General features: G+C 42.4%; 1 protein-coding gene across 2 annotated transcripts in view; it reads right to left on the minus strand.

The window, feature by feature from the left end:
- The window catches only part of CRTC3 (CREB regulated transcription coactivator 3), a 99,246-nt gene that overhangs the window by 67,221 nt on the left and 5,746 nt on the right, over positions 1 to 26,279 (minus strand). For both annotated transcript variants that reach the window (XM_025438416.3, XM_025438415.3), the window contains exon 2: positions 21,096 to 21,194. In XM_025438416.3, the coding sequence (XP_025294201.1) occupies positions 21,096 to 21,194 (99 nt within the window). The remainder of the gene's footprint in view (positions 1 to 21,095; positions 21,195 to 26,279) is intronic.

The raw sequence follows: 26,279 nt of genomic DNA on the forward strand, positions 1-26,279 counted from the left end.
ACCAAGGTGGTACAGTCAGTTGGGCAGCTGACTCTTGGTTTTCACTCGGGTCGTCATCTTGGGATTGTGGGGTCGAGCCCCCTCTGAGCTTAGTGAGGAGTCTGCTTGGAATTCTCTCTCTCTCTCCCTCTCTCTCTCTCAAATAAATAAATAAATAAATAAATAAATAAATAATAAATAAATAAATCTTAGAAAAGAAAAGAAAAACAAAAAGAGAGGCCAGTGGTATCAACCCTCTGTTGTCAAATTAGAAGCCAGAAGGCCAGGACACCTGGGTGGCTCAGTGGTTGAGCATCTGCCTTTGGCTCAGGGCATGATCCTGGAGTCTAGGGATCAAGTCCCACACTGGGCACCCTGGAGGGAGCCTGCTTCTCCCTCTGCCTCTCTCTCTTTCTGTGTCTCTCATGAATAAATAAATAAAATCTTTAAAAAAAAAGAAGAAGAAGAAAGAAGAAGAAAGAAGAAAGAAGAAAGAAGAAAGAAGAAAGAAGAAAGAAGAAGAAGAAGAAGAAGAAGCTAGTAGGCCCAGCTGCCAGGACTTCACTCAACAGGAAGAGAGTTTGTAGCAGGAACTCTACAACATTTATTAAGAACTATGTGTTGGGCACAGTTCTAAGAATATATGTGCATTAACTAGTTTAATCCTCACACCGGCTTTCTAGTAGGTACTATGGAACAGCCACAGCTCAGATGAGCATGCTAAGGCACAGAGAGGTCAAGGAGTGTGTCAAAGGTCTCCATGCTGATTAGCGGTGAGACCGATAATCAGGTCCTTGACAACCATGCTGAGACACCAAAGCACAGCATAAAAACTGTGTTTATTCTGACACACTGGGTGGCAGGTTGTAGAGATTTATGGAAGAGATTTCCCGAAGCTGCTTTTTTGGAGCAAGGACTTGTGTGGCATTAGTTTGTGAGGGACCCACTGGATTGAGCTCCCAGGTGGGTGACAGGACAGTTCTTGGCTGAGACTTCCACACACACTAAAGCTGAAACTGGAGCACAGGTGATTGTCAAGGTGCTTTCATGATTCAGACTAAACTGCACCTGCATGGTGGGCAGGCCACCTGTGGGCACTGTGCCCATTCCCCATGGCTGCAGCACACAGAACCACAAGGGTCTGCAGGGCCGGTGCCTGGTGTGATGTCGTGACATGACTGTAGAAGAGCCTCTAGGGTTCATGCACCATGGGAACTGTGCATCTAGTTTCTGAGGCTGCCTCTGCAGTTCACCCCACAGGGGACGTCTGAGGTATTCATCAGCTGCCCTATTCATGCTGTGGAGTTGCAGGAGGGTGGGGTGAGCTGGAAGCAAACTGCTCACAGAGAAGACAACGTTGCCTGACCATTTGGAGCCAAGCCCATAAATTCCAGAGCTCTTTTGAAATTTCTGATTATGTGGCCAAAGTCTGGGAAATGTTTGGGTCTACTTGACTCTAAGAAAACACATTCTCTTTCAAGAATCTGCTAAAACCGAAGCGGAGAGCCACCATCAGTGACGCAGACCAACAGCCAGGATTTAGAGTTGTCCCAACTGAAAGAATACCCCACAGAGTTCTAGCACTCAGTAAATATTTGTTGAATGAATAATCTCTATTCTCACTGACTTGACCAATCACTAACACTGGACTTCTAACTATAACTTCTAATCTAACTAGAGGAAGATTCCAAAAACATTATCAAAAGACAAATGCTAATGTGGGAGAAACTCTTTTTAATACACAGGATGACATATATCTCTAATATTTAAAGAACTCCTGCAACTTGAAAAGAAAAAAAAGAGAGAGAGAGAAAGAGTGAGAAAGAAGAGAGAAGTGGGCAAAAGTTATGTACAGGAAATTGCCAGAATAAATGCGAATGGCTAATAGAAATGTGAATCAAAATATCAACCTCAGATTCACAATCAGGAAAATACATATGAATGGAGCACCTGGGTAGCTCAGTCGGTGAAGCACCTGCCTTCAGCTCAGGTCATGATCTCAGGTCCTAGGATCAAGTCCTGTATTGGGTTCCCAGGTCAGCGGGGAATGTGATTCTCCCTCTGCCCTTCCTCCCACTGGTGCACAAGCTCTCTCTCAAATAATATAGAATTAAAAAAAAATGCAAATCACATAGCCATGATCTCACACAGTCCTTTTACCCAAGAGATAGAATCACTGTCCATAGTTCAAAACTGAACTTAAGCCTGAAGAGATTTTAACTCCATATCTGAGAGAGTCTAGTAACTCTAATAACAAAGTCTGTGTTTGTCCCAACACGCTGCCCTATCTGAATATTTGTGTCACATCTTGGATCCTCTTAGTCAAGTCACTCAACCAAAGACTCGGTTTCATCACTGGCAAAATGGGAATCACAAAAGGACCATCGCCCAAGGGTACTTTGAGGGTTAGATGAGATAACGCATGTACAAAGCGCAGGACAGTACTGCCATGTAGCAAATCTGCAACTACCCAGTGTGGGCACCCCACAGATGTTCCACGTAATCGTACCCTGGCTGGGGCTGTTCCAGGCTTTGGAAACAAGGCAGTGAACTGAAGCACCCTTGCCCATATGGAGCTTATGTTCTAGTACTGGATAATGAAGACACAGAATATAAGCAAGAAAAAGTAACAGAAACATACAGTAGGTCCGGAGAAGGCTGTTTCTGGCAGAGAGATCCTAGGGAGGGCTCAAGGAGCAGAGAAAAAAGGAAGTGTGGCTGAAGTGGAGCAAGCAAGGATGGAGACAGACAGATGTGTAGTTGGAAAGCGCAGGGGGAATCAGGCCCTTCCAGGGTGACGCTGCACTTTGCACCCTGGCCCCACACCGAATGAGAGAATTCTGAAAAGAGAAGTGATATGCTCTGGCTCATAGTTTAAATGGGTCACTCAGATGGCAGTGTTGAGGATAACTAGAAGGGGACAAGGAGAGAAGCCAGAAGGGCAGTCAGGAGGCGCTTTGTAAGAAGTCAGGGCAGAGATGATGGTGGCTCGGACCCAGGTTGTCAGGGTCTGGACAGATTTTTAATGTAGAACCAAGAATTTGCCAAAGGCTCAGATGTGGGATGGGGCATGCCAGGAGGAGTTAAAGATGATTCCAAGGTTTTGGCTTGAGTAACTGCAAGAATGGAGTTGCCATTTGCTGAGATAAGTGTCCAGAACAGAGGCTTCCTGACTGCAGGCCCCGCAGAACAATGAGAGATCTGGGGCACTCTGGAATCCCGTCAGAGGCAAAATCAGAAAAGTGCCTCGGTCACTGTGTTTCAGGGCAGGACTTCAGTCCCTGGGAGGGAAGCTGATAAAAAACAAGGCACTGGGATATGAGCAGGTTACCATGGGATTCTGGCACCCAGGAACCAGACAAGAGTCCAGTTATCAGAGCTGAGGCACAAGGCCAACGTGGTGACTCGAAGCCAAATTACAGAGTGTGAGGCGGCCTCAGTCCCTCTGCCTCGAACAGGGCCGGGTCCTAGAGATGGCGACAGGCGGGCTAGGCAGGGATCCAGGGGCCCTGGAGCTTGGGAAAGAAGGCTCCCACCACAGAAGCCAGAAGCCAGACATACTTGACTCCATCTGCACCCACAGCCACATCTTCGGGTGATGTCGGTATATTACAGACTGATTCTAGACCTTTCACAAGAACAGGCCACGAGGCCAATCACTCTGTGAAAGATCCAGCTGTGCAAAATCCCGAGTCCCTCCAAGAGGAGGCCCCACTTTGCACATTTCCGGGATCTTCACGGGAAGGAGGAAAAGGCAGGTCCCAGGAGGAGAAGAGTTAGGGGTGCTAGTTTTCCAGTGGACTGCAAAACAAAAGCAAGAAGTGTTCTGGAGGCCAGACGGAGGCATCTGGAGCTACCACCACCTCCCTGTTGCTGAAAGAGAAAGCAACCTCAAGGAGCAACAGCTCACACAGGGGGAGAGGAAGCTGCTCTTAGATTGTGGTGTGGAGGGCCAGCGGGGTGGCCACTACACTCAGAAGTACAAGGTTAAGCAGAGATCAATGTGTGATTGGCCCAAAGCGAGGTCTCTTTTGCTACGCTCATTCTCAGACTCCTAGACATTGATGGAATTGTTTTCCACACACTCTCTTTCCTAGCTGGAGGACAAGACATTTCCAACCAAAATATAGAGGATTTTGTTTTAAAATTAAAGCGAGTAAGGGGACATTATCTGTAGCAGCTCATTGTCTGATTATTTCACCCGTGAATTTATTTTCCTATTTTCTTATAAAGATACACATAACCATTTCATGATTTGTTATAAAGATAGTAACTCCTTCAGTTGGCACTAAAAATGAAACTGCACTTTTTTTTTTCCAGAAATGACAGGTTCATACATACTACCAAGCAATTAGAAACTGTAGACTTTTGCAAATCTTGGCTCTTGTTAATATGTAAATATCTGTACAAATTCCTGCTCTGTTCTTGGGTCACATTTCTCTGACATTGATATATTCTGCATATTTGTACACCAAAAATTAACAGCCATTTCTGTTTTCACAGTTCTCCATATTAAAAAATAATAAGTTTATAAAGCAATGCATGAGAGCTATTGCACAGAACCATGAGGCCCCAGGGAACAGGTGCCAGGCAGCCTGAGTCACTCAGAGCCAAGGGACCTAACTGTACACACGCCAGCCACAGGGCCTGTGTGATTAATTCTGTGCTTCAGTAAATATGCAAACTACTTTATGTCATGAACTTTGGAGTCATTCTTGAATAGTCAACACTTAGAATGCTACATGTGCAAAGGCTTTGGATCTCTTATAGTTAAGGTAATAAATATTCAGGGCAAAACAAAAGAATCATGTTAGGTTAAATATCTGTGCCAAAAAAGCAATGAAGCCACATGTATTAATAACCTTACAAATATTTCTACTCTTAAAAAAAAAAAGAAACACAAATTTTCTACTCCTTGGCTGGATAATTCTACCTATGGAAATCTATGATCAGAAATACAGAGGACTCATACACCAAGGTGTTTATTATTATATTGCTTATAATAAAGAAAAAACTGGAATCAACCAAAATGTTCAACATATAGGGGGAGCGGTAATAAATTATATATGAAATATTTTGCTATCAAAATTATAGGAGTGCCTGGGTGGCTCAGTTTGTTAAGCGTCCGACTCGGTTTCGGTTCAGGTCATGATCTCAGGGTCCGGGGATCCAGCCCCAGTTTGGGCTCCGTGCTCAGTGAGGAGTCTGCCTGAGATTGTCTCTCTCCTTCTCTCTCTGTCCCTCCTCCCTTTCTCTCTCTCTCAGTAAATAAATTTAAAAAAATAAAATTCTACTTATAAAGTATTTTAATAACATAGGGAAATAATGATTACTTACATAATGGCTGAGATGAAAAAACCCCAATAGGATATAAATACAGAGAATGATACTACCTATCTACAAGTTGCATGAAAATTAAAAAAAAAAAACACATTAAGGTAGTAATTTTTGTCGATGAAATATAATTTTTTCTGTTCCTTTGTAATTTTTACAGATGTTCCTAATTGTATACCATGAGCATGTATTTTTTTTTCCATGAGCATGTATTACTTTTATAATGAACAACAAGGAATTATGAACAAGCTATAAACAAAACAATGCATCACTTTTCCTGAATGTAAAACTCTAAAAATGAAAGCTAAAGAAAAGAAAGAATTCTAGAATCAATGTCTTTCAGCTGCAGTTCTTATGTCTATGACATGTCCATCAAGCTTAGTTATAAGCTTCTTAATGATGTTTTCTCAATAATCCTCATAAGCCCAATAATATCTCGTTCATAACAGGCACTCAATAAATACTAATTAATGAACAAGTCAGAGCAACTTACAGTAGCGGTTTACCATAACAGAAAGTGATTTCAGCATCAAACATGTATTTTCCTTATATGGACATATGTCTGAAAAGGACAGAATGGCTCAGCTTTGGGGGCCATAATCTGGTAAGCAGCAGGGGACCAGGGGTTTGTTATGTGGGAGGTTGAGTAGTGCCCTCTGTGGCAGAAAGCACAGCATCACACCATGTTTCTCAACCACGATTTCTGCTCCCACACAGGACACTCAACAATCAGATGCTGGACCCATGTTCCAACTGGTATCCCTGGGGTGTACCCAACCCTGCGGCTGCAGGACTGCTTTCTGTAGGTGTCCTCCACTTCCCAAAAGAGAAGTGAACAGCAATAATGTGGTGGTGAGGATAACCTTGTCCTAGCCCTAATGACTTTTTTTTTTTAAGGTTTATTTATTTATCTGAAAGAGAGAGAGTGTGCTGCAGGTGTGCATGAAGGGGAGGAGGGAGACAGAGAGAGAGAATCCCAAGCAGACCCCATACTGAGTGCAGAGCCCAACTGGTGGCTGGATCCCACCTCCCTGAGATCATGACCTGAGCCAAAACCAAGAATCCCACGCTTAACCAACTCTGCCACCCAGGTACCCCTGTCATGAGTTTTTAAAAATACATTTTACCTGTTAAAATTAAACTTGTAAGTTTTAGCTATTAGTAAGAACAAATTAACCTATGACACAAGTAGCAGTGGAGGGTGCCGCCCTCGCTGAGAGTCGCCGCTGAGTGCCGCCGCAGTCACAACAGGGACAGGGCAGGGAGCATCTACTGCCCCAGGCGGCCCCGGCGCCTCCCACGTGTGATCTGTTTTACCTTATTCACACCCCTACTTAGAGGCTAGGAGTCTTGAGGAGGATACCCAGCTGGCAAGTGGCAGGGCCAGAACTCAAACCCTCGGTACAGGAGCCACTGCAGAGGGGACTACAGCAGCAGGGGTGGTGACAATCCTGAGTGAGAGGAGACTCCCCCACTATACTCCCCCTGGGCTGGGCTCTGCTCTAAGAGTCTTAGATATATTAACTCATTTACTCCTCACGACCAAAGTCAGATATTAGCATGACTGCCATCCCCTTGCACAGCTGAAGACTGAGGCAATGGGAGACGTTAGGCGATTCACCTGGGGCCACACAGCTAGGAAGTGGCAGAGAAGCAGGATTTGAATTAAGAATCTGACCTTCTGGGGCAGCCCGGGTGGCTCAGCGGTTTAGCACTGCCTTCGGCCCAGGGTGTGATCCTGGAGACCCGGGATCGAGTCCCACGTCGGGCTCCCTGCATGGAGCCTGCTTCTCCCTCTGCCTGTGTCTCTGCCTCTCTCTCTCTCTCATGAATAAATAAATAAAATCTTTAAAAAAAAAAAAAGAATCTGACCTTCTGGTCAGCCTACCATGCAGCCTCTGTATTGCCCTAAAGCTTTAACTTGAAAACAAAACTTATGTTGATGCTTTAATCCTCATGGTGCTTCTTCTCACTGATTTTGTCTGAAAGATGGACTTCGCAGGAGTTCCCATCTCCTGCAACTTTCCTGGGGTTGAAACTTGAAATTAACGGAATACAAATCAACTCCAAATGCACTATTTGGAGTACCCATGCTACCCTGACCCTCCAGCGCATGAATAATTGGGAGCACGTGAAAGGCGGAATGAATATGGCAATATTCCAGTCCCCTAGTTTGAGTTCCCATGGATGCAGATGTTCCTAATTCATTGTGTGGGGCCGATGTTTTCCTGCCCCTTGTAGAATTTCAAAGACCTTTATTCCCGACTGCTAGAGATTCATGAGTTGTCTACTTTTCTCTTTCATTTCCTAAGTCTTCTATTCAACACAGATTAGATAAAAGGAAGGGAGAAAAAGAACTGCCCAAATCTGTATTAAAAATACAACAACTGGGCCACCTGGGTGGCTCAGTTGATTGAGCGCCCAACTCTTAGATCTCAGCTCAGGTCTTGATATCAGGGTCATGAGTCAAGGCCCCATGCTGGGCTCCACACTGGGCGCGGAGCCTACTCAATAATAATAATAATAATAAAACTACCATATTCTTGGTCACAACTCCTATTTTGGGAAGATGCACATTCCAAAGCTATTAAATCAGTCCCTTTCTGTGCATCTCACTATTTCCTCAAGCAGAAGAGGCGAACATGCTGCTGGAAGTCAAAAGTCAAAGGTAAACGGGTGAACAAATCAAACATGGAGATGGCAAAAAGGGAAGTGAAGAAGGAAGGAGGGAAGGAGGAAGGGAAGGGGAGGGAAGGAGGGAAAGAAAAAAATTCATAGTTGCAAAGTGTATGTGGATTAAGATCCTAAACCGAATTTAGGGACAAGGTCAGAAAAATGTCATTCTCTGAAAAGGAAACTAAGACATAACATAAAATAGCTATTAGTAATCAGTGAAAATCTTTCCATACAAAAGGCTAAGATAACTGGCAAAGGTCTTCTAAATCTCACGCAAAGGGTCACTGCCCATCTCGTTTTATCTTTTAGTATTTGGATAAAAGGGTATTGTTTCATGGTTGGCAGAGAGCATGCTGTACCCAAGAGCAGGGCTAGCTAAGGTTTATGACCTTGGGAACAAAATTCCCTCTCACTTTTAACTTCTGAGCAGATGACTGTGCCACAGAAGCCATGAACTGTGACGAATGAGCACACAGAAACAGAGGTCACTTAGTGGCTTGGGAAGGCATCAGTTATCTCCACATCCTAGCTTCCATTGCTCCCTCCGGCTCCCTACCCTCTGGGTCAGCACCCCTACCCCGTGCAGCACCCCCCCACCTCTGCTTAGCCTATGGGGCAGTTACTGTCCTTATTGCATGCATGCATGAACGGGCTGAGGGAGGTGGAGGAGGGCCCAGCAGACCCGCCCTGCACCACAGCCTCTTCCTGGGAGCACCCTGCAGACAGGGAGGCCTGCGGCCAGTGCACCTCGTAAGTGGCCACCAAAAGTCCAGGGGACAAAAGAACTGATGAGGGATGGTCAGGCAACATGAAGAGGTGGGGGCTGAAGACAGAGAAGACAGAATGAGGAACAACAGATGGCACAAGGGGCAGCACTGGGGCCTCCGTGGAGGCTCTCTCATCTGTGACTCAAGACAGAACCAGTGGAGGACAGTCTTCGAGACTTCCTGATCATTCCCCTCCTCAGTAAGGGGCAGTGGCTGGATATGGGCCACCAAAGCTCAGGACACACCACTGGCCGTTTTTCACGAGGACGAACTGGGCCCAATCTTCTGTGGCTTGGCTGACATAATCGTTTCTGGTTCCCACACCTCGTTACAGAGCTGTTAGATTTGTGCCACCACAGAGGGTACTTAAGAAATACGTGTAGACATCAGACTCCCTGCACGGAGCCTGCTTCTCCCTCTGCCTGTGTCTGCCTTCTCACTCTGCCTGTGTCTCTGCCTTCTCGCTCTGTGTCTCTCATGAATAAATAAATAAAATCTTTAAAAAAATAAAAATAGGGGATCCCTGGGTGGCTCAGCGGTTTAGCGCCTGCCTTTGTCCCAGGGCGCGATCCTGGAGACCCAGGATCGAGTCCCACATCAGGCTCCTGGCATGGAGCCTGCTTCTCCCTCTTCCTGTGTCTCTGACTCTCTCTCTCTCTCTCTCTGTATATCATAATAAATAAATCTTTAAAAAAAATAAAAATAAAAATAAAAAATAAATTTAAAAAAAGAAATACATGCTGAATTTGTTATTTAATAAATCTCAGTTAATGAGAAGTAAAAAAGAAGAGTAGTGAACTCTTCTCTTAGAGGAGGGAGCAGAAGACAGAAAGCCCTCTCTGGGTCAGTCTGTTCATTTAGATGCACACCTACTTGTATGTGTGTGTCTGTGTGTGCACATGCACTTGCTATAGTTTAAGGATAAGCCCTTCCACACAGGCTTTCAGGTTAACTGCTACCTTTCACTGTGAGAAATTCTGCCCACTAAAGATTTGATTTTGCATCCCCTTTTGAAACACATGTGCCTCAGAGGAGGCAAAAAAAATTTTTAAGATTTTATTTATTTATTCATGAGAGACATAGAGAGGCAGAGACACAGGCAGAGGGAGAAGCAGGCACCAACGGGGAGCCCGATGCGAGACCCGATCCCAGGACCCCGGGATCACAATCTAAACCAAAGGTAGACACTCAACCGCTGAGCCATAAAGGCACCCCGGGAAAATTTTCTGTATGAAATTTAATCAGAATGCTCTTCTCATCATCCAAATAAGCACTTCAGCCAGGACATAGGAACCTGATCGGGTGATGAAGGAAAGGAGGGTGGGGAGGATGGTCTTGAAGCACCAGCCAGGGCCGGAAGGGGGTGCCTGGGTCAGCTGGGGTGGAGAGGCGGGAGCAGAGCTTGACATGAGGACACTCCCCTGCTGGAGCGATGCTGCCCAGGATGAGAGCCGCCAGCCGTATGTGGCTACTAGTACATGAAATGGGGCTTGCTTGATGGAGAAATGGAATTCTGAATTGTATTTTATCGTAATTATTATTTTTTTAAAGATTTTTATTAATTTATTTATACATGAGAGACACAGAGAGAGGGAGGGAGAGGCAGAGACAGAGGCAGAGGGAGAAGCAGGCTCCACGCAGGGAGCCCAATGTGGGACTCGATCCCAGGTCTCCAGGATCATGCCCTGGACTGAAGGCGGCGCTAAACCGCTGAGCCACCTGGGCTGCCCCTATTTTATTGTAATTAATTTAAATGTAACGAGTCACATGTGGCTAGTGACTACTGTATCTAGAGAGCATAGGTCTTCAGGGTGTGGGGAGAAGAGATAAGAAGAGCACAGATAAAAAAGGAGTAGAAAGTGATCAGTACAAATGTCTCGGTTCATAAGTGTTTCTAAGCACTATTTGTGTCAATAACTGATGATTGCTTTGGGCATCATAGTTTCCAAAGTCTTTCTGCTTTTATTCTGCATTCATTAAATCCTTAAACAATCCTATTAAGTAACTGTCACTATCATCATAAGGTTCAGAGATTTGCCTAAGGGGACTCAGAGGGAGGGTGGTCTGCAGCCCCTCTAGAGCTGTCCGGATGCCATCGAAGAACCTCAGCTCTTCCTTTTGGAAAAAAGGGGCCACCAGATGCACAGGTGTGCTGTTCATCTCGTCATCCCGCCCTACGCAATCTGCAAGAATATTCAGAGACAATCAATCTCTCTTGTGTCACTGCATAGCTTCTCACCTGCTTGGAATTCAGCTCCTGAGGCTGGGAGTGTTCCTTATACCATGGGGTAGGCGGGCAGATCTCAACACTCCATTGCTCCCCTGCCCCCTCTCAAGCCTTTACAGCCTTCAGTGCAGACAATAGCTGGCAGAGCTCTGAGAGGTGAGATTTGGCTGCAGGAAGTGAAGGTATTTCAGATTATGCATGCTGATACCTAGGCTACTTATGATATTACCCTGAATTTCAAAGAAGCAGCTCTCAAGATCTGGCATCCAAATATGCATATAGGACTGGGGGCACCTGGGTGGCTCCAGTCAGTTAAGCATCCCACTCTTGATTTCTTCAGCTCAGCTCATAATCTCAGGGTCATGGGATCAGGTCAAATCAGGGTCACCCCCTACACCAGGCTCTGTGCTTAGTGGGGAGTCTGCTTGAGATTCTCACTCCCTCTCCCTCTGCCCCCACCCCACTCTTTCTCTCTGTCTCAAATAAATAAATTAATAATTCTTTTAAAAAAATATGTGTATAGGACTGGATTTTCTGCTTGAGGACAGAGGAGGTTTCAAAAACTGCTAAAAGGCTGCTTGAGAATTAAGGCAAAGATTTCAAATAACTCCCTTTCTGCCTGTCCAACCTTGTACCAAGTTACTGAAATACCAGTCCACAATTTTCTTTGGAGGCATTTAACAGATTCAGAAAACCAGGCATAAGAAGATAAGGCACAGGGATTTTTAAAAAATATTTAATACAAACATAAATAAATGCAAATCATTTTAGGCCAATAATTCTTCACATGGGATTAAAATATGTGCAAACATGAGTGTAATACATTTGAAATTTTCCTTAATAAAAAGTTTAAGAAAGTGAATGAGGGGCTCCTGGATGGCTCAGTTGGTTAAGTGGCTGACTCTTGATCCAGCCCCAAAAAGGGCTCCATGCTCAGCAGGGAGTCTATTTGAAATTCTCTCTCTCCCTCCCTCTGCCCCACTCTCTACTTGTCTATAATAATAAATAAATCTTTTAAAAAATAAACAAAATCTTTTAAAAACGGGAAAGTGAAAGAGAGCATGTGTACATGTATATGTACTTTTCTCAGGTAGGATTCACAGCTTTCATCAGATTTTCAAAGTAAAGGGAAACTTTAGCTTTTTATATTCTCTCATGCTTTATACAATTTTTTTCATACAGTTCTTGTAAGTTTAACTAAAAAAAATGTTTTATACACATATATACATATATATTGTTAAGCTATTATAAATGTGATCTTTTTTTTCTTTATGTATTCTAACTGGCCACTGATAACATATCTAATAGTTTTTTTTTTTAAGATTTAAATGTTTGATCAAGTGGTTGGATTTTTAAAAATTACCGATCACAATTTTGTCAATTATATTTGAATTCAATTTCTCTTTTTTTAATTTACTGAGAATTTATTTGGCCTAGTGCATGATCAATTTATATACACACATGTCCTACGAATAAGCAGTGAAAACAACCCAAATGTCCAACGATAAGGGACACCTTTATGTTAAATTGTGGGACACCCATGTAATAGAATACAGTTGGCCACCAGAAATTCTTTTAAAGACCATTTAAACATATGGGAAAATGTTTACAATGTGAAAAAATAAGATACAAAACTGTATGTGTAGTAAATATGATGCTGATTTTGTTAAAAATATTTATGTCCTGGTAAAAACTATTGAAAGAAAAGAGCCAGGGCACCTGGGGTGGTTCAGTCGGTTAAGCATCCATCTTTGGCTCAAGTCATGATCCCTGGGGGCTGAGATGCAGTCCCAAGTGGGGTTCTCTGCTCAGGGTGGGGTCTGCTCTTCCTTCTCCCTCTGCTCCTCTCCCCTGCTCGTGCTCTCTCTCTCAAATTAATAAATAAAATCTTTTTTTTTTTATTTATGATAGTCACACAGAGAGAGAGAGAGAGGCAGAGACACAGGCAGAGGGAGAAGCAGGCTCCATGCACCGGGAGCCCGACGTGGGATTCGATCCCGGGTCTCCAGGATCGCGCCCTGGGCCAAAGGCAGGCGCCAAACCGCTGCGCCACCCAGGGATCCCTAAAATCTTTTTTTAAAGATTTTATTTATTCATTCATAGAGACACAGAGAGAGAGAGAGAGACAGACAGAGACAGAGACAGAGACAGAGACACAGGCAGAGGGAGAAGCAGGCTCCATACAAGGAGCCCGACGTGGGACTCGATCCCAGGTCTCCAGGATCACGCCCTGGGCTGAAGGCGGCGCTAAACCGCTGAGCCACCCGGGCTGCCCAATAAGTAAAATCTTTTAAAAATATTTTTTACCTATTTATTTAAGAGAGAGAGCACAAATTGCGGGGGAGAAGGAAGCAGACTCCCCGTTGAGGAGGGAGCTAGATGTGGGACTCAGTCCCAGGACCCCAGGATCATGACCCCAGCTGGCCGACATTTAACCAAATGAGCAAGGCACCCCAAATGGATAAAATCTTCAAAAGAGAGAAAGAGAGACAAAAGAGAGAGAGAGAGAGACAGAGAGAGAGAGAGAGAGAGAGAGACAGGGCAGCCCGGGTGGCTCAGCGGTTTAGTGCCACCTTCAGCCCAGGGCCTGATCCTGGAGACCCGGGATCGGGTCCCACGTCGGGCTCCCTGCATGGAGTCTGCTTCTCCCTCTGCCTGTGTCTCTGCCTCTCTCTGTTTCTCTCATGAATAACTAAAATCTTTAAAAAGAGAGAGAGAGAGAGAGACAGAGAGAGAAAGAAAAGAGCTAAAATGTGAACAGGGATGTTACCTCTTTTCTGTGGATTTGGCAACTGTTGGGCCTGATTAAAGTTTCATGTGCCAAACGCAAAAACAAATCATGAAAAGCAAAATGTTCTAGAAAAATGAGACTAGCCCGACAGTAAGAGCCCCAAAGGGTTTTTGTAAAAATTAAATATCCTATGCAGAGAGTGTAATGCAGTGTCTGGCACACAGCACCTGCTCAATAAATGCTAGCTACTATCAACAGTATTTTCAGATTAATATTACTACAAACGTTTTCCATTTGTTGGAATTTGACTCATACATATTTTACCAATTTTTTTTAAAAGAATATTATAAAAACTGAAAGGAAAGCCATAAAAATTGAACTAGGAGCCAGACTTGATTTTTAAGTTCTGGTTTTCTCACGTACTTACTGTGCAAACTCTGGGCCTCATTCTATGCTCTCATGTTGGCAGCAGGACTAGAAAAATCACTGGCCTGGAGCTGGCCTTCCCTACCTTGACTGCCCTGCAACCCACCTTTCTCCCTTTGGCTACCAGACTATTCTCTAAATCAGTGAGAACTCATATACCCTCAGTTATAAACAAGATGATGCAATTTTGTTAAAATGTAGTAATCAGAAATATAAAAAGTATGATTAGTTTTTAGGGATAGAATTCAAAAGGACTAGGTAGGTTGCATGGAGGCTCTGAAGGGTTATCCCTATGCAGAGAGAAGTCCCTCTGTCCCTCTCTCTGTAGCTGCCTGACAATCAGGTCACACAACAAACAGGTGCCTGAGCTCTTAGGCAGGCTAGAACATGCTGCAGAACAGTTGGTTCTCCCCTAACCCAAAGACACAGCCCTTGCTTTCGGAGAGGAAGATAATGCCACTTCCTCCTCTCTGCCTTTACTGTACAGATGCTGGGCCTTGCCTAGAGATAGGAGGGCTGTAGCCCCTAGCCACCCCTGCCTGATGACCCAACCCTCGCTGAAGATTATCAGAAGGCAGCCTGAAAAGCTTGCTTTGGCTTACTCATCTGATAAGTCTGTGTTCTCTGTAAAAGTGCCCATTGGGTTGGAGGAAAAGAATGTGCTTTGAGATCCTTCATTAGGATAGAAAATTGGTCTTTAACTGATATTAAAATGGTACAATGGTTACCAAACAAATGTTGTAGTGAAGATCAAGTAAAATAATAGATGTGAAAATATTTGGTAAACTCCACAAAGTGATCTATAAACACGAGAGGAAGAGAAGAGGACTGACTATGTGTAAATAAATCATTATAAGCAACTTCACTTGAATTACAATTCATGCTTCTGTACCACGTTTATGGACTGGGAGGCTCATTATTATTGAGATTTATTATTGAAATGTCAATTCTCCCCAATCTGGTCTACGATTCCACACAACCCCATCTAAAATCCCAGCAGGTTTTTTTCATAGAAGTCAACAAGCTGATTCTACAATTGTATGGATAAGTAAAGGAACTAAAATAAGCCACACAACTTTTAAAAAGAACAAAGTTGGAGAACTCTCAGTTCTGAGTTCAGAACTTCAGTACCTGAGTCCAAGCCTTCCTGTAAAGATATAGCAATCAAGACAGTTTGGTATTAGTAGGTTCTCACTTTTATGTGGAATCTTAAAGGGGTGGGTGGTAGATGAAATGGGTAATGGGGGTTAAAAGGCACAAATTTCTAGTTGTAAAATAAGCCATGAGCTAATGTACAGGATGGTGACTATAGTTAATAAACTGTATTGCCTATTTGAAGGCTGCTAAGAGAGTAAATCTTAAAATTTCTCATTACAAGAAAAAAAAATTTTTGTAACTGTTTGGTGACAGAAGTTAACTAGTCTTATTGTGGTGATCATTTTGTAATACATACAAATATCGAATCATTACATTCCACGCCTAAAACTAATATAATGTTATATGTCAATTATATCTCAACTTCTTAAAAAAGTGTGGTATTAGGGGCACCTAGCTGGCTCAGTCAGAAAAGTATGCAACTCCTAATCTTGGGGTTATCGGTTCAAGCCCCAGGTTGGGTATACACATTGCTCAAAAATAAAATCTTTAAAAAATAAATAAATAGGCAGATCAATAGATAAAAAGTATGGTATTAGTAAAATGAGGGGCATGGAGATCAATGGAACAGAAGATGAAGTCCAGAAACAGACCCACACAAACATGGTCAACTGACTTTCAACAAAAGTGCCAAGGATGGGGGAATCCCTGGGTGGCTCAGCAGTTTAGTGCCTGCCTTCAGCCCATGGCTTGATCCTGGAGTCCTGGGATCGAGTCCCACGTTGGGCTCCTTGCATGGAGCCTGCTTCTCCCTCTCCTTCTGCCTGTGTCTCTGCCTCTTTCTGTGTCTCTCGAATAAATTTAAAAAAAAAAAAGGTACCAAGGTAATTCAATAGGAAAGAAAAGTCTTCTCACAAATGGTGCTGGTGCTGGCACAACTCAACCCCCATATGCAAAGAATATGGTCCTCAACTCATACTTTGTACTACATTGAAAAAAAATTAACTTGAAATTATCTAAGCATATAACCTAAAATTATAAAACTTCCAGAACACCACATAGGAAAAACATATCTGTGATCTTGAGTTAAGCATATAATTCTTAGACAAGACACAAAAGGCACAAATCATAAAACAGCAAAATTGATCAACTGGGCTTCATTGAAATTAAGAACTTTTGCTCTTTAAGACTTGGTTAAGAAAATGAGAGGCACCTGGAAGGCTCAGTCACCTTGGGTGCCTGACTCTTGATTTCGGGTAAGGTCATGAGATCGAGCCCCATCATGGGCTCCATGCTGGAGCCTGCCTAAGATTCTCCCTCTGCCCCCTACCCCTGTGCCACTCATGCATACACATCTGTACTCTCTCCTCGGAAGGAAGGAAGGAAGGAAGGAAGGAAGGAAGGAAGGAAGGAAGGAAGGAAGGATCCTCCAACTTTCAATAATAGGAAAATGAACAACTCATTTAAAAATTGGGCAAAAGATCTGAACAGACACCTCACCAAAGAAGATGTCAGGGTGGCAAATAAGCACACAAAAAGATGTTCAACACAACCAGTTATCAGGAAAATACAATTTAAACCATAATAAAAGACCACTACACATGCACTAGAATAACAAAAATATTTTAAACTGAAATACCACCACCTCACACCCATTAGTGGGATGTTGACTAAAGAAGCCTCATGTACTACTGGGTGGGAACACAAACCAGTGCAAAAGTGCAGACACAGTGGAAAACAGAATGGCTATTACTCAAAATATTTAAAATCGAATTACCATATGATCCAGCAATACACCCAGAAGAACTAAAAGCAGGGTCTCTGAGATATTTTCACACCCATGTTTACAGTGGCATTATTCACAACAGCCAGGAGGTGGGAGCAACCCAAGTATCCACAATGGGTAAAAGGACAAACAAAATGTGATACATACATACAACAGAAAACTACTTGCCTTAAATAAAAAGGAAATCTTGTCACATGCTGTAAAATATGGGTGAGCCTTGAGGACATCATGCCAGGTGAAATAAGCCAGTCATGAGAAGACAAGTAGCATGTAATTTCACTTACATGAAGTGCCTGGAGTAGTCAAATTCACAGAGGTACTTATGGGGGCGGGGGTGGGGGCAGAGGGGAATCAGGAGTTGTAGTCTAATAGGTACTGGGTTCCGGTTTTGTAAGATGAGAAAGTTCTGGAGACTGGTGGCACAACAATGTGAATATACTTAACACCACTGAACTATATACTTAAAAATGATTAAGATGGTAAATTTTATGTTGTGTTTTATGTCACAGTTAAAAAACAACAACCCTGAAATACTGGAGTATGAAGTGCTGGAGAGCAGTGCAGAATCACCTGAACTCTCCCACACTGCTTGTGGGAATGTGAAACAGTACAGAAACATTATAAAACAGTTTGGCAGTTTCTTAATAAAGTTAAAGATACACTTGCCATATGATCCGGCACTACTAGGTATTTACATAAAAACCCTATGTGAGAGTATCTTTATTCACAATTACCAAAGCGTGGAAACCATTCAAATGCCCATCAAGTGATGCATGGATAAAGAAATTACAGTACCCCCATACAATGGAATACTACTCAGCAATAAAAATAAATAAATAAAAATAAACTATAGATAAATGTAATGCAGTGAGTTGAATCCTGTTCCCCTGAAAAGATACCCTTGAGCCTTAAGGCCCCATACCTGTGAATGTGATCTGATTTAGAAACAGAATCTTTACAAATGTAATCAACTTAAGACAAGATCGTATTGGATTAGAGTGGGCCCTCGATCCAATGACTGGTGACTTTAAAGGACAAGGGTGAGGGAGCCTTGGACAGAGACACAAGGAAGACAGTTATATGGAATGAAGAAAGAGGCTGGATTGAGGGAGTTACAAACCAAAGGGCATCAAGGACTGGCATCAACCAGCAGAAGCTAGGAAGAGGCAAGGAAAGATTCTTCCCTAGAGCCATCAGATAGCATGCTTCTACTGCCACCTTGATCACAGACTTCTAGCCTCAGAACTACAAGAGAATGAATTTCTGCTGTTTTAAGCCACCCCATTTATGGTACTTTGTTAGGGCAGCTCTAGGAAACTAACATGCTCAATGACAGGGATGCATCTTGAATGCAATATACTAAGTGAAAGAAGAACTCAAAAGATTACACACTTTTAATTCCCTTTATAGGACACACTGGAATGGGCAAAACTGTAGATCAGTGGTTTCCAGAAGGCAGATTGGTGGAGGCAGATTACAAAGGAACATAAAGGAACTTCTGGGGGATGATGAAACTGTTCTATATATTGACTATGGTGGTGGTTATACAACACAGAACTGTAATGCCTAAGAAAGATCAACAGAAGGGCGCCTGGGTGGCTCAGTCAGTTAAGCATCCAACTCTTGATTTCGGCTCAGGTCCGGGTCTCGGGGTCCTGGGATCGCATCCCTTGTGGGGCTCCTTGCTCAGTGGAGAGTCTGCTTCTCCCTCTCCCTCTGCTCCTCTCCCTGCTCCCACACTCGTTTGCACTCGTGCTCTCTCTCTCTCTCAATAAATAAATAGGTAAATCTTTAAAAAGAAAGGTCAATTGCATTGTAGGTAAATTATACCTCAAAAAAAGTTTACCAAAAAAAAAAAATCTGTGTTTAGAATTCCCTTTTTCTCCTTAGTTTGTCAAGAATCCCAAGAAGAGGGCTTGCACTGAGATAATGTGATCATCAAAATAATAATAATTCTAGATTATAACCCATTGAATAAAATAAGAAGCCACAAACCAGCTTTACAGAAATAAATAAAAGGACATATGAAAGTTTAATAAGGACCAGGATAAGGTATCTCCTCACAAAACATTTGTTAACTACAAAGGGGAAGAGTACCACCACCGTAATTAATAAAAGTGAACACCATCAGTCATAGGACAAAAGACAATCACCCACTTAAAGGGCTACTTAGATAACAGCATCACTTCCGTGCTATTCCTGCCAAAGACACCAATCTGAATCGAATCATGAAGAAGCATCAGACAAATCCCAACTAAGGGAGATTCTGCAAAACACCTGGCTGGTGCTCTTCAAAAGTGGCTAAGGTTATAAAAGTCAAAAATAATTTCTTTAACATCAAAAATAAAAGACTGAAAAACTGTTCTAGACTGAAGGAGACTCAGGACAATAAATACATGCAATTCTAAACTGGATCCTTCTGCTGCAGAGGACAGCAGTGGAACTCGAGGTAAAACCACATGTGAATGGAGTCTGTGGATCAGATGGTCATAACTTTCCGCTGTTAATTTTCTGATTTTGATGGCTCTGTTTGGGTTATGAGAGACAACGTCCTTGCTTGTAGGAAAATACACAGTAAAATATTTGGGGTTGAGAGAGAATCAGGTTAGCAATGTATTTTCTCAAGGGGAAAAAAAAGTTATTTGTACTGAACTTTCAACTTTTCTATAAGTTTGTGATTGATTCAAAGCGATAAGAAGAAGGAGGGGGGAGGAGAAGCAGAAGAATTATTCAAAGAAAGAATCATGGGAAGGCCAAGGGTTGTTAGTTCATCCCATCCCCCACTGCAACAGGACAGGGGCAGGATATTAAGTTCTACCTATATTCCTCTAAAGTTGACTATAAAGTATCACAGAATCAGGATCTCAAACACAGCAAACCTTGACAGTGTTCTGTTTTCAGAAGCATGTGATCCAGCATAAAGCAGATACCTACTTTATCTGGATACTGAATGATCCAATAGGCCAATGTAGAAGATTGTCTGGTCTAGAGGTAGACCTCCGATCCAGACATATAGTGTGTGTGTGTGTGTGTGTATATATATATAGTACAGCAAGATACCAATGTCAATATATGAAAGACAAGATTCAGTGTAACAGGGTACAAATATGTTCACGTTGTGCTTTTTCTAATAACCATTATATTTAACAACCCTTGCTAGCACTCTCAGATGGAAGTCTCTATTTCAAATAATACTTTTGCCTTATGGGACCATCATCAAACAAGTGAACCCAGCTTTTACAGCAAAGAAAGAATTATTTTTAAAATGTACAGGTATTCAAATAAATCAACTCACCCCTTATCTTAAAGTTTATATCCCAACTTCAAAACCAAATCTTAAATTGTTTTAATTGGATGACAGGCCCCTAATTTTTCAGACTAGGATATCTAATTTGGATCTTAACAGTAGTCTATACCACTGTCTGAAATATTGATTCCATGTTGTTCAGAACAAGGTTCTACATTAATCTGAATGACTGAGGCACCCTATGACGCTGCAATAATCTACATGCAAAAGAGACCACTTATCTGGGCCTTTGATCTGCACTGTCCAACATGGTAGAAACCAACCACAGAAAGGTCACGCAATATGGCCAGTCTCAACCAAGATGTGCTAGAAGTATACCAGATTTCAAAGATTTAGTATAGATTTAAAAAAAGAATGTGAACTATCTCATTTATGTTTGTTAAACCAAGTATATGGTGAAATGGTAACATTTCAGATCTACTGGGTTAAATAATTATTTAAGTTATTTAAATAATAGTAAAATTAATTGTACCTGTTTCTTTTTCTTTAATGTGGCTACTAGAGAAGACTGGATTACATACATGGCTCACAGTATATTTCTCCTGGACAGTGCTGCCTTAGCATGAGGCAAATACAAATACAAATACACCGTGAGATAATTCTATGTCAGGCTGTAGAAACTAGGAAAAGAATGATGGGCTTCCCAGAAGAATACTGAACTGTATCTATGCCCAGTTTATCCTTGAAGATCCAATCCTCCTAAAGACAATGGCTGCCTATCTTTTTACACTCGATTCAGCCTGGAGAAAGGAAGTATCTGAAAGTACCTGGAACTCTGACGCACTGCTCCGTAGTTGGCTCACATTTGGTAAAGACCCTCCATGGTACTGTGTGAGGCGCAATTGCTGAAGCTTCTGAAATTGGACCTGGAAACAAAGAGATTTCAAGGTGGTTGAGAGATAACAGCGAAGATCTGAGAGAAGCATTGAAGTAGGCGTATTTTGCAGCAAAATGGTTCAAGAGTGAAAGTCTTGGTTTCAATTTCTTTTCTACCTTTAGGTAGAACCTTTAGGTTAGGTAGAAAACCTTTAGGTTTCCTTTTGATTAATCCATTTTTGGAAAGGATTTACCCATGTTCTAAATGTTCCATGAGCCATGATAGTAAGGTCTCTGAGTATATGTAGGTGTGCAGGCACAATCTCTAACAGCAGTAAAAGAATCTTTTGAAAATTAAGCCATCCTCTATGACTCTAACACAGTAACTGTTTTCTCTTCCATGTACTCTTGTCCAGCCTCCACTTACGTGTGTGTGAATACCTGCCTGGCAGTAATCATAACTCAGGTACAATCTTGCATGCTTACACTTAACTCTTTTCTATGACAGTAATCATTTTTTAATGGTTAGATAACATTTCTTCTTCTGAATTATTTCCTAAGAACACATTACAAAAAGTGATAACTAAGTCTCTGGGAAAGGGCTTTTAGATGGCTCTCAATACATAACATCAAAATGCTTTCCCAGCAGGTATAAAGAGTATATGTGAGAAAACAGTGTCATAAGAAAACTCACTAACCTTGAATATCATCCTTAACTGTGGCAAAGAAGGAGGTCAACCCAACAGGTATCAAATGGCATCCCACTGCTTTCATATGCCTTTTTTTTTTTTTTTAGATTTTATTTATCCATTCATGAGAGACACAGAGAGAGAGAGAGAGAGAGAGAGAGAGAGAGAGAGAGAAGCAGAGACCCAGGCAGAGGGAGAAGTAGGCTCCCTGGAAGGAACCCGATGCAGAACTTGATCCCAGATCCTGGATCACGCCCTGAGCTGAAGGCAGACGCTCAACGGCTGAGCTACCCAGGTGTCCTTCATACGCCTTTCTTCTCCAAGTTCCTCCTTGCTTCATTTTTCAAAAGGCAGTAAACTGGTTACAGTTCTTGCAGACCCCAAAGGGGTCCAATCTGGTCTTTAAGAGCTCTGTTTCTAAAATAATAAATTAGCCCTGTGGTTATATAACCCTTGGCACTTATAATTCACGTGGGGAATAAAGAGGCAATGGGAACCCTGAAAGCCTTTCATTATTAGTCCCTTTGTCTAATAAAAATAAAAGCTACTATATAGATGAACCGGATGCTATCCTTGGATGCTTTGCCCATTTCATCCCTAACCCTCTCCACAACCACCAAGGGAGACCATGTCATCCTGCTTTTACAGACCTGAAGACCCAGACTTAAGGAAGTTCAACATTTGCCCAAGGTCACACAGCTAAAGGAGGCCAAGCTGTGGCTACCTCAAAACCCACATTCTTGGACACCTGGGTGGTTTGGCTGGTTAAGCATCCAGCTCTTGATTTTGGCTCAGGTTATGATCTTAGGGTTGTGAGACAGGCTACACACTGGGCATGGAACCTGTTTAAGATTCTCTTTCTCCCTCCCTCTGCCCCTCCCCTCCCACACCTCTCTCTCTTAAAAAAAAAAAAGGCAAAAAACAAACAAAGCAAAAAACACCACATTCTTATATCTGCCATAGTCCTTTCCTTTGTTCCATTTCTCTCTCAATGATCATACTATTTACAAGCTCAGAGAAAAATGAAGTTTGGTTGATCAAAAGCATTGCTGGGCCTTTGAAGCTCTGATTTTGTTCAGTTTTTATATTTATTATGAAAAATTTCAAATATATAGAGAGGTGAATATAATGAAACCCCATCCAATAGTTTCTAGCTTCCACGATGATCTTATGATCAGTCTTCTTTTTAAAAAAAAAAGATTTATTTATTTATTCATGATAGACAGAGAGAGAGAAAGAGAGAGAGGCAGAGACACAGGAGGAGGGAGAAGCAGGCTCCATGCCGGGAGCCCGACGTGGGACTCAATCTCGGGACTCCAGGATCACAACGTGGGCCAAAGGCAGGCGCTAAACCGCTGAGCCACCCAGGGATCCCCCTTATGATCGGTCTTGATTCATCTTTATTCCAATGACCTATAGCAGCCCATCGAAAGAAATCCATATATTGTATCATTCCATATTTCAATATGCATTTCCAAAAGATAAGAACCTATATCTGGTTGGAAGTTTTAGAGGCATACAAAACTTAGACTCACATGATACTGACCTACTCAAAATATTGAGTAGGTATCATGTGAGTCAAATAGAACCCTCTAAATGTGGCCCCTGTCCCGGCCAATCTGTGGTCTCTGCCTTAGTGGCCTTAACTTCCTCATAACCATCGTTAATTGATTTCTCAAACACACTGCATTGGGAGGCAGCTATAATCTATTCATCAAAACCCAGATCCAAGAGTCAAATATGAGAAGGAGGACACAGTTAGCCTTTCCATCTATCAGCTGGATTATAAGAATGAAGTCTCAGCTTTTGATCTTGGCATTCTCAAAGCACTCTTACCAGAAGCATTTGACTCTCTATCCTTGAAATTTTCTAGACAAATTTCTCAACCCCCTTGATCTCAAGACTGATTCCTTCTTCTATCAATCCATCCATTTATTCACTTATACAAAAAAACATTTGACTGTGTGTTCAGCAACCGTGCCAGGCACTCTTACTAGGATGAATTGAGTATACGCCAAAGTTCTTGCCTTCAGAGAGTTCTCATAAAGGCTTCAACTTTTACCCAAAAGCCTTGACACTTCAACCAAACTAAGTTCTAAATCTAGCTAGAGACCTGCCTTCACCTGAGCCTGAGGCCCTCCCACACCTGCTCTCCCTCCCAACCTGCCTATTCTCAAGTCTTCAGAGACTGTTGTACTATAGGGAAAAGAGTACTGGATTCACAACTGGAAGATCTGACTCTGTAACCTGAGGCTCCCACGTGGTTGGGTAAGTTATTCTGCCGTCTACTCTGCAAAAACAATGTAAGAAGGATTAAAAGAGAAAACAGACATGACAGTGGGATATAACATGGAAAGCTCTGGATTAACTTCTCAAAGTATCATCTTCATTGTTGATATTCTCAACTACCTTCTAAACCCTTAAATCACTTTCATATTTTCCTCTTTTGAAATCTAGAATCAATGAGCTAGAAAGAACCTTAGACATTGTCTTCAAAACCAGCATGCTTACTGATGATGAAAATGTGCACTGAAGAATGAGTAGCCTAAGGCAGAGGCCACAGATTGGCCGGGGCAGGGGCCACATTTAGAGGGTTCTATTTGACTCACATGATACCTACTCAATATTTTGAGTGGGTCAGTATCATGTGAGTCTAATCTACTTAAAGTTTAATCAAACTTTATGAAATGAAGTTTAACCCACTTAAACTTTCATTACAAATGAACTTTAACCCACTTAAACTTTCATTTCAAACTGGAAGACTGTATAAAAATCTGGATTTCCAACTCCTCTTGACTGAAAGATCAAACAACACTGAGTGTATGTACTTGCATGGCAACAATGCATGGAGTTGAGAAGCAGCTGCCTCCTTGCACAGGGCTTAAGTTATAATTTGCCCAAGACCTCACTGCACCCTATTATTCCTCCACTATGCATGAGCATCAGCAACCATTTATTTCATTCCTGGTTCCTCCACTCCTCTTCACGACATGCCTCACCTTTTAACTTAGGTTAGCAACCTTTAGCCTGTAGTCACACACTTTAGTGGATTAATGTCCTTCAACATCTATATGAAATGAGATCCAAGCCTCACTAACTCGTTTTTTTAAAAAGTCTCATAACAGCCAATCACAAACCAAAATCCCAGCAGGTCTTTTTGTAGAAACTGACAACATAATCCTAAAATTTATGGATCTGTGAAAGACAAACCTACAGCCAAAGCAATCTGACCTACAGTGAAAGCAATCTTTAAAAAAAGAGCAAAGCTGGAAGACTGTTACCTTGTTTCCAGATTTACCATAAAGCTACAGTAATTCTGGCAGCATGCTACTGTCAGAGAGAGAGATATATACAGATCAATAGAACAAAAAAGAGAATCCAAAAATAGACCTACACAATATCTGGCCAATTGATTTTTGACAAAAGTATCATAGCAATTCAATGGGGAAAGTGTTTTCAATAGATGCTGCTGGTATAAGTAGATCTCCTTGGGGGGAGAAGGCAATAAAAGCAGTTGAGTACACAGACATTCAGTGGCACGGCCATATTCAAACCCCAGCTCTGCCACTAATCAGCCATGTAACCATACCTCGTAAGTCTCAGTTTGCTCATCTGCAAAATGAAGAATATTCTAGATACATGTTCCCTTCGGCCATTGTGAAAATCATATGAGATAATGAACGCAAAGGAGTCCGCATAGCACCTGGCAAAAAGACAGCACTCAATATTTAACCCAGATCCAATATGTCTAATCTTTTTTCCTCTCCTGGAGGCCTCACTGCCACAGAACATATCTAATATTTGTTTGTTTTAATATAAAAATGATTCTCCCCAAATATTCCAGCTAAATTAACGCTCCAGGAGATTGATGTGCTGTGTTTACCCTGTGGTTTCTCCAAACTACAAGTTGTCTTTCAAAGTCGAACTTCTGGAACAAGTTCTCTGTCCTGTCTCTCTTTCCTTCCATTCAGTCCTGGATGCCTCACAACCTCCATTCCAACCAGCTCACTGTGAACACAGCGGCTCTCGCCAACATTACCAATGGCCTCCACTTGACTAGACCAAAGGACATGTCCTTATCATGTCAAACTGAGTCAGGAGCATTGGGCTCAGCTGGTTGACATGCTCTCCTTTCCCTTCTGGTTGTTCTTTGGTCTTTTTTGCTGCCCCCCCCCCCCCTTCTACCTCCTCTTTATAAGGTAGAGCTCCCTGGGCTTCTCTTGGCCCTTTCCACATTTCACTTTACAGCAGGGCTTACAAACTCAAACGTCTGCAGGGGCCAAGTGCAGAAGAGAAGTAAGCGAAGCTGCTGGAATCATAAGGAACTGTGGCAAACTGAACACATCTATGCACTTTCCAATGGGGGAAGCCACCATGGGGCTCCAGGCAACTGCTATCATGCAGAAATGTAGGATGAGGGCTGTTAGATTATTTCATTTTTCAAAA

The sequence above is a fragment of the Canis lupus genome, chromosome 3, assembly GCF_003254725.2.
Source record: "Canis lupus dingo isolate Sandy chromosome 3, ASM325472v2, whole genome shotgun sequence".
In the NCBI taxonomy this organism is placed as follows: domain Eukaryota; kingdom Metazoa; phylum Chordata; class Mammalia; order Carnivora; family Canidae; genus Canis; species Canis lupus.